At 34.2% G+C, this 9,555-nt stretch overlaps 1 protein-coding gene across 1 annotated transcript; it reads left to right on the top strand.

Moving 5' to 3' along the window:
* The first annotated feature begins 3,270 nt into the window (after positions 1 to 3,270).
* LOC131034662 (subtilisin-like protease SBT1.8) lies at positions 3,271 to 4,755 on the top strand. The gene has a single exon (XM_057966232.2). The coding sequence runs from the start codon at positions 3,271 to 3,273 to the stop codon at positions 4,753 to 4,755; it is 1,485 nt and encodes a 494-aa protein (XP_057822215.1).
* The last annotated feature ends 4,800 nt before the right edge of the window (positions 4,756 to 9,555 follow it).

The raw sequence follows: 9,555 nt of genomic DNA, 5'->3' as shown, positions 1-9,555 counted from the left end.
TCACATTTCTCCATTGCAAGGATTGGATCACTACAAAAACATCAAATGCTCATCCTTAACCAAATGGTTTTCTATGTTGATTAGGGCTTCCATGAGGTCAAAGGAAGTGACTATCAATTCCAAGGAAGGGAAAAGGAAGTCATTGTCAGTGCCAAGGAAGGGAAAAGGAAGTCATTGTCAATGCCAAGGAATGGCAAAGGAAGTCCCTGCCAATGCCAAGGAAGGAAAAAGGAAGTCACCCTCAGTGCCAAGGAAAGGGAAAAGAAGTCAATGTCAATGCCTTAGAATTTGTCCTTAGTTTTGCAAGAAAAAGACGAGTCATTCATTTCCTAAGCCTTGACCACTGATTGACTACACTTCATCCTAAAAAGAGTCTTAACCTAATTTCCTCCAGGTCACTTGAGAAACTACACCTTTAACAAACGAAAGGATAATAGAACAAGACTCTACCACTATCCTAGAAAGCAAAAAAATATATAGTGGGGGGTCTCCATTTGCAATGGGACGATGTGTGATTATGATTTTCTCATCTTAGCATCATTATTAGACACAACATATCTAAAATATATTTCCCTCTAAGCTTTATTTTCCCCTCTAATTTTAATTACCTAAATTTTGAGATTACTAGTTTAATCGTCTATGCATCCTTTCTACAATTGCCAACATTTTTTTTGCCAAAAATCCCCTTTGAAATTTTTAGAGTTTCAGAGTTTCTTCTCTTAGTATCCCTATCAAACCTATCATTCATGCAATGTCTTATGCTCCAAGACTATGTCAGATAATTAGAAAATTATCTAATTAATTTTATAAATAGGTCTTATATAATATTATTCACTTAAGCTAAACTCGGGTGTTTTTTTCCTTTTATTATATTAGCTAATAATAGCTTATGTTGTCCCATTCACTATGATTTTGATACTTGGCACTAGCTAATTTAATTATTCTTTAGGATTCACATCTAGGGTTTCTTTAAGATTCGTTCGTTCATTGTAATGTAATAATGTTTGTTTGTCAATATTCAATTTTTAGGTTCTTGAGCAAATTATTCTTTCTTGATCTCCATTTGTGATAGGTGTTGTACTTGCAAATGTTTATTGGGCATGTTGGGTTAAACAAATAAATCCAATACGGTATAACTCTAGATCTACTAATATCATATTCAAAGTTTGAGAGATCTAGCCTTAGGAGAAAAATTGGCACATCTTAAAGAAAAATAATTTTGGGGTTTTCTTCACTGTCATAAAAAATCATCGAGGTCATTGTCAAATTGCCAAAACTCAATTAATTTTGTGGGAAAATAAAAAGGCAAAAAAAGGCAAAAGAAAATATTCAATCATAACCAAAAAAATTTCAAATTATTTTTAAAATGGTTTCTAAGTTATGTTCATAGCCCCAAAAGACTATTTGGGCAACAGTCAATTTTTGTATCCAATGAGAAGGCTTTGAGAGAATCAAATTAGAAGGGTCTTGTAAACTAGTTATTGGTTGACTAAATTTAGCCTATTTTTATTTTTGCCATAAATTTAGTCTAATATATATATATATATATATAAGTTGGTTCCAAGCCCAATCTAGTGCTGGATGAATTTATTTTAGATCTTGTTCCTAGTGATTTCTATAGGCCTTTGAAGTTAGATCTAGTTGTTTGTGCTAGGAATTAAAATTCATGTCTAGAATCTAGTTTTTATGATTCATGTGCCATCAAAAGTTGGTTCAATCCTCTACACATATATCAAGCCTATTTTTCTAGAATATTTGTCAAGCATCTTATATTTTCATTAGAACTTGGATCTTAGCTTTGGGGTTCCGTTCTTGGAAAACATGTAAATTTGAACATTGAGAGGATCTATATTGTTGTAACAATTCATTTCAGTACTTCTTTTCATTCATTTATCATGGATATAAATAATGTTACTCCCCCAAATAAATTCAACTACTATAGCTTGAAAAAATAAATGGAGATTAATCTGAAGAGAAGAGGATGATACAAAGTGAGCATGGGTACAACTCTTGTTCTTGTAAATCAGAAAAAAAAAAATGTTTGAAAGACAGAAAATAATTAAAATATATATTGTCCATTCTATTTAAATATGGACTCTTCAATAATTATATAGTCATCCCTGTAAACATAATAGTAAATAATTGTTCCGACTTTTAACAGTGGAAATTGACGTTTATTTTTGGCAATCACGTTGAAGAATAATGTCCAGTAAATAATTGTTCTACTTTTTAATAATGGAAATTCAGGTTTATTTTTGTCAATCACAGTGAAGAATAATGACCATAGTCGCTTTAAATGAAGGTGGATGCAGGGACCCACACTCTCGTGTCGAGGAATATGATCCGCGCTATGCTTTCTCACATGGGTTAATCAGTAACAGCTACCTCCACCAGTCCCCATAAAATGATGTCTGGTTTTCATTCTTTCTTACACAAGATCTCTTATATTCTTTCTTGTTTGGTAACAATGGCGGAGGCCTTTCATGCCCTCATCGTATTCATACTGCTTTCTCTTTCTGCCATTTTGGACACTGTTGAAAATGATGATGGAAGAAAGGCTTACATTGTTCACACCATCAAGTCCATGAAGCCCCAACATTTCACTTCACAGCATCACTGGTATGCTTCAATGCTTGATCAGTCGTGCAGTCAGATCCGACTGCAAACAAGATGTTATATACATATGATACTCTATTTCACGGTTTTGCTGCACGGCTGAGCAAGGCAGAGGCTGAGACCATGGAGGCTATGGACGGATGCTTGGTTGTCATCCCTTCCTCCCTCAATAAAATTGCTACCACGCACACGCCAGAGTTTCTGGGTCTCTCCTCCTCTGGACTGTGGTCGCACTACTCTACTTATGGCAAATATATCATAGTGGGCATGATCGGCACGGGAATATGGCCTGAAAGCAAAAGCTTCAATGATGAAGGCCTTGCACCAGTTCCGGTTAAATGGAAAGTTATGTGCGAAAGCGGGCGGGCTTTCAATTCCTCCCATTGCAATAGAAAAATTATTGGAGCTCGATACTTCTACAAAGGCTACGAAGAGCACCACCAGATTAACGAAACCTTGTAATACAAATCTCCAAGAGACAACGATGGGCATGGTACTCATACAGCTTCCACTGTTGGAGGGGCCGCAGTTCCAGGGACCAGTTTCTTCGGCTTTGCCAATGGGACGGCCAGAGGGATAGCCCCTCAAGTGAGACTGGCCATCCATAAAGCCTGCTGGGAATAAGGTTGCTCTGATGCAGATACGGTTGCTGCCATGGAACAAGCCATTTCTGACGGCGTCAACATTATTTCTATCTCAATTAGCTCACGAGATAGGGCATTTTATAAAGATAACAGAGCTATTGCAACATTTGGGGTCATTGAAAAGGGAGTTTTTGTTTCTGCCTCGGCAGGCAACAATGGACCTTATTTGTCTACTCTTGGTAACGTCGCGCCCTGGATTACTACGGTGGGCTCCAGCAGCATCGATAGAGATTTCCCAGTATCCGTTGTTTTGGGCAACCAAGAGATGTACAAAGGCACTTCCACTTACAGCCAACTAGATGATGCAACCTTGCAACGGCCTCTGCCATTGGTGTATGTATCCACCAACATCAGCACATGCCGTTGCCGGGCTGGCAGCCTTGATCCCAATTTGGTTAAGGGCAAAATTGTGGTCTGTGATCGAATATCTTCGTTCAAAGAAGTGGCGAGGGTAGGGGGTGCAGGAATGATTGGTGCAAATGATATGCGCCACGGGTCACTACAGCGCATTACAAATCCGAACACTCTGCCAGCTATCAGCGTGAGTTTTACAACTGGAGAAAAAATCAAAGCTTACATCACCAGCACAGGGAGTAATGCAACGGCTATGATGAGTGTGAAAGGAGTGACAGTTGTGGGAAAGGAAACAATGGCTCCAATTGTGGCTTCGTCTTCTTCAAGGGGGCCTAGTAAAGGCTATCCGCAAGTTCTCAAACCGGATATGATTGCACCGGGTGTGAACATATTGGCAGCATACGCTGGAGAGTTGCGCTATAAGTTTCTTTCAGGGACTTCCATGGCGTGTCGTCATGTTAGCGGAATAGCAGCGCTGGTAAAAGCCATACATCCTACATGGAGCCCTGCTGCTATCAAATCCGCCCTCATGACGTCATCCTACTTGACTGATAATGCAGAGCAGCCAGTCAAGGATTCATATGATATGGAGCCAGCGAACCCCTTAGCGTTCGGCTCAGGTCACGTGGATCCAAATGCTGCGGTAGACCCGGGGCTTATCTACGACATGGTACCTGAAGACTACATCACCTTCCTCTGCTCTCTCAACTACACGGAACAGCAAATCTCTCTTCTCACAAAGGACTCAGCTTCCTGTCCCAACTCCAGTTTGGAAGCCAGTGATCTCAACTATCCATCCTTTTCCGTTGTGATGAAATCAGGGAGCAATTCGGTTCAGGTAAAGAGAACAGTGACATATGTGGGTACAGAGGGTGATGCAGTGTACCAAGTGAGTGTGAAGAACCCTCCTGGAATCATTATAAGCGTAGAACCACAAACGTTAATGTTCGGAAAGCCCTTGGATACTGCCAGCTATAGTGTAAAATTCGAAAGCGCTGTCGTTTGTAGCAATGACACAGCTGCATTTGGGGAGATAATGTGGAAATGTACCCAAGGAGGGTCACAGATTGTGCGAAGCCCGGTTGCCGTAAGCATTGAAGCTTCACGGTGTCTTTTTCATCGTATCAGTATCATTACATAATATTTATAATCATATATATGTAAATGTACCGTTAATTACTACTACTTATAATTTAGCTGTTGAAGAGTCCTTCTCATATGTAGTAGGATACAGTGCTATATAGAAATCTTTTTGATTTGAAATATTATAGATCAATTTCACATATAATTATATCACTTATAACATAATCTTATTTTAAAAGATTTTAAATATAGATCATGAATTTTCAATGGATATGATAAGACATCAAGGTGTCAATCTTCATTGATGAATGAAGAACTCTATATTTTGTATGAATATTTTCTCCAACATAGAACTAGAATAATTTTCAATACTAATAAGTTGATATGATTTATACTCTCAATAAATTCAAAGCATATATATGACATATATCTATATATATACACTTTACTCAAATTAAGTTTTTCCACTCTAAGTTTTCAATCTTATGGAAACTAGTTCATGTGTAAAAACTATTGAAAGCTTTATACATTGTAATGATTAAAGTTACTCATAAAACAATATAAAATATTGTACTACTTTTGAACAATTTAATAAAGGTCATTCATGTTGAGAAGGATCCAAGAAATGTGAAGAAGGCACACTAAAGTAACTTCCATAATTTTCCACATTTTATGACAAGTAACAAAAAGTGGGAGTGGTACAATAGTGTTGGATCCCACGTATTTTATAATGACATCACATTTAGGAAAAATGATTCCATGGACAAATCTTTTAGTTAAAATCATTTGAATATATATCGTATATATACAAAGTGGAATCCTTTTTACATTTTCTATTTCATTTACATATTTTTTTTAATATTTAATATATCTATTATTTATTATGTCTATTTTTTATGAATTTGGTTTTACACATTTAATTTAATTTTAATGTTATCATAATTTTGTTTCTATTATCAAAACATAATTGTTCAATATTTTGATGATAAATTTTGCAAATTCAAATTATTGAAACTTCTAACATGTGTTACTCAAATTGGGTTGCTCTAAATATCATGTAAAATCAACTCTAGACATTTGAATTCAACCTACAACATTTTAGATTTTAGATTTAAAATTTGGCTTTGTCATATTCATCATATTGCAGCCCAATCTCGTATTTTTTTCTCCGTTTGCTTCATTTCATGATCCTTTTATAAATAATTTGATCAATTTGATTTAATGGACCTATTAAGTACTTTATTGAGCTTTAAATGATGCTTTATATTTAAACTATACCTTTGCATTTATGTTCTTGCCTTGCAATGTTGTTTCATGACGTACTATACCTCAAGTGGTCAAGCTTTAAATTATCTCTCTTGTGTATTATTGGACCTCTCTATTTTACTAGTGGTCATATTAGAATGACAACTTCTTGAAATAAGAAAAATGATAGAATTTTTGAACTTGGTCAATCTAATGATGTTTCTATGTATTAGATGGACCACTACATATTTCAATCTTGCATGAAAGTGAATTTTGATCCATCTATTTGAATTTTATATTTGTTTCTCTTGATAACTAGACCACATATTCTAATTAGGTTCCTTAAATTTGATAAAACAACTAGTGATCTAAAAAATAAATTTAGGAACATATTAAATTGAGAGAATCATGTTTGCTTCAAACACAACCTTGGATGAGCTAAATTAATAGTGATGAACTGTAAGCATGCAATATGCTCCTAAAATGATGATAATACAATGATAATGTACTTCATTTTAAATATTTTTTAATTGAATATAAATATACTCTATAGATTTTTCTTAATGTTATATGATTCTTTTTGAACTAGTGTTTATCTTTAAATACACTACTGTAAAATATTATTTTAAAAGTGATATATTTTTGCGAACTCAAAATGATCAATAAAAACCATTATCTTATCATGCAATTTAAAATAAAACACATGTTAGAAAACCCACAATAACTAATAACAAAATATAAATTAAAATTAATCTTTTAAAATTTAAAGATTTAATATTCAAATCCACAATCATGAAACTAATTAGCTAGTAGGCTTCTTATTGTGAGCTTGTTCGTGTATGGATGGGCAGGAATTTTGTCTCATGATCATTTTCACCGGTGCTTTTTGCTTCTTGCCATTTTCATTGTCGATTTTTCCTACTCATTATGTTGAGATTAATGGTACACCATACTGTGTGATAAGCAATAAATAATTTTCTATAACCCAATATTATCTACGATTGTAGAAAAATTATGTCTCTTACTGTCATCTGATCAGACAACCAATAGACCATGCCTAAAAAGTTATGCTCCAGGTTTAATTTACCCTCAAGAAGATTTTGTCATTAATGATTGCATTGTTGGTACAAGTCTCATGTGGTTGGACATCAATTGGATCAGCTTAGCCAATAGGCCTCCCCTAGAGGGGCTGAAGCTATTCTAGCTCCAAAATAGACCTTTCGTACAATGTGTTAGTGACAGCTTAGTCAATCACAGCTATTAATTGCAAAATCGACAATGTAAAATGCGCTACTAACACACATGTTAGTCAATCCGTGCTATCTTTTTGGAACCAAAATAGACACGCCCCCCTAGAGGAAGCTTGTGTATGACAAGTCAAAAAAGTTATCTCAAACCTTAAAAAATTGTCTCCTATCGAAAAATAAAAACTTACATATTCTTTGATGGGACTCGATAGAATGTATCAATATTCACATCAATTTATACATCAACTGTCACAGCAGTATGGTTTATCAAATTGTGATCTTTAGAATGAATGCAAAGATAATCGTACCTTTCCCACTGCCCTAACTCCTGCCAACTCTGGCACCATCCAAAATACTATTTATAAACCAACATTTTCAATTAGAAAGCTGAAAAATCTTGCATCGAGATCACAAATTAAAGCAACATATATAGGTAAACTAGCTTTGGTTAGGAAATCTCTTCTTTTGTAAGGTTCCATAAACAAATTCTCGCAAACTACATCGTTAACAGCCAACACAATTTGTGTAGAATCTTTAGGTAAGTCACTTGCAATAGTTTCAATATTTTGTTATGTATCTATCTATGTCATATCATTTTTATTGTCTTTTATTTCATTCTAAAATAGTTTTGTGTATATCTCCCTCCCACCACTTCTTGGGTCATCACTCACACACCTCCTCCACCAATATATGGCACGGATTTCTTTTTGGGTCATCACTCGCACACCTCGTCCACCAATATATGGCACGGATTTCTTTTTGGGTCATCACTTGCACATCTCGTCCACCAATATATGGCACGAGTTTTTTTTTTTCATGTTTGAGATAAAATTTGTATATGAATATGGAGAATTTCGTATCATGAATAATTTCATATTAGTGATTATATACCATGGAATGGATGATTCCCAATCTATTTGGTTATGCAACTCTCCAAACCCTTGTAAGATTTCTCTAGTCACAAAGCATTGTCTTTCCCATGATGCTATTCTTGGTAAATAATTTATGTTTCCATGTTCCAATGTGTTGGGTCCCGGTATTTAGAAGTGGATTAGGAAATAACGGGGGTTGCCTTGAAAAATAACATTTCCTACTTGGTCAATGCGACACTTCTTTTACCATATATTTAAGTTTCACCTGCATGCAAGAGGACATGGACATCCTTTACATGGGAGACTTTGACGATATTATTTAACATTTTCTCAAGCTTGCCATTCCATCTGCATTCATGATCTCATATACTACTTTAATCTTTTAGCTGCAAAATTTGGTCCAAGTTATCTATGTACTACTTTATAGCATTTTTGTGGTTAATATACTTCATTTTATCTCTTCTCAATATTTAAATTTAATGAACACTTTTTCAAATAGACCAGATCCATTTTTGTTCATCATACCATACCATAAGTTGTTAATGATGTATGGTAGATTATATCATAATGTTTTTTAAAACTTATTTTGTTAGTTCACCATTCGATTGGTATCAACAACTTGTGATGTTGGTCTTTTGAAATACCTATTCTCTTTTTAATATTTTGTGCCAATTTATACCTCTATGACATGCCATTTGGCTATGTTTATCAATACAACTTTCTTGCCAATCTTTTGAATTCTTTTTCAATTTCTCAAGAAAAGTTGCCTTTTGTCTGTCCAATTCAAACTTCATAAGATATTGTCTTAAATTGATGCAAATTATTAATGATATTCATATGTTTTTCATCCAGAACTATATCAACTCTTTGTAGAAGTCATGTATGTCAGAAGGCTGAAAAATTGTATTGGAAGCACTACTTTTTTTGGCAATTCCACATACAAGTAAAGGCACTAGCATTTGATTACCATCATTTGGAAGCCAAACACATGGTAGTTGAAATGAGCTAGAGGAATATCGGAATTGAATTATTGATAATAGTAGCAATCTTTGTCTTATTGATAGTGATGATATGTGTTTGAAGTTACCTACATAGATTAATTTATGTTGTAACTGGCAAAGAGAGGCTATTTATAATATACTTTATTTCTCTTTACTTTTGTGTACTTTTGTATTGTCATGGGAATACTTTCACTTTCTAGTTCACTATTTTATGTGATGGTTGTAATGTTGTATTAACTATTTTCATCTTTTGATTAGAAGACCTTTTGTCTTTCTTTACTATTTTATATTTTTCCTATTAAAAATATTGGTTGGCCCTATTATTGTAAGAGCATTAAATAATAGCTGCACTTTGGATCCATTTATTTTATATTTCTTCAATGGCTATAAAGTATCATAGTAAGTAGTAGAAATATTTAATTTTGATTTTTTTTTTTTAAAGTTGCATTAAAACCTTTTTTTAATTGTTCGTATTTCACAGATTATATAATTT

Source organism: Cryptomeria japonica, chromosome 5 (genome assembly GCF_030272615.1).
Source record: "Cryptomeria japonica chromosome 5, Sugi_1.0, whole genome shotgun sequence".
Taxonomy (NCBI): Eukaryota; Viridiplantae; Streptophyta; class Pinopsida; order Cupressales; family Cupressaceae; genus Cryptomeria; species Cryptomeria japonica.
Note: the sequence above shows the minus strand (reverse complement) of the source record. Positions and strands in the feature narration are given on the sequence as shown.

What these genes read in the sequence shown, in the direction of transcription:
- LOC131034662 (XM_057966232.2), top strand. Translation starts at nt 3,271, where the DNA reads ATGGAACAAGCCATTTCTGACGGCGTCAACATTATTTCTATCTCAATT.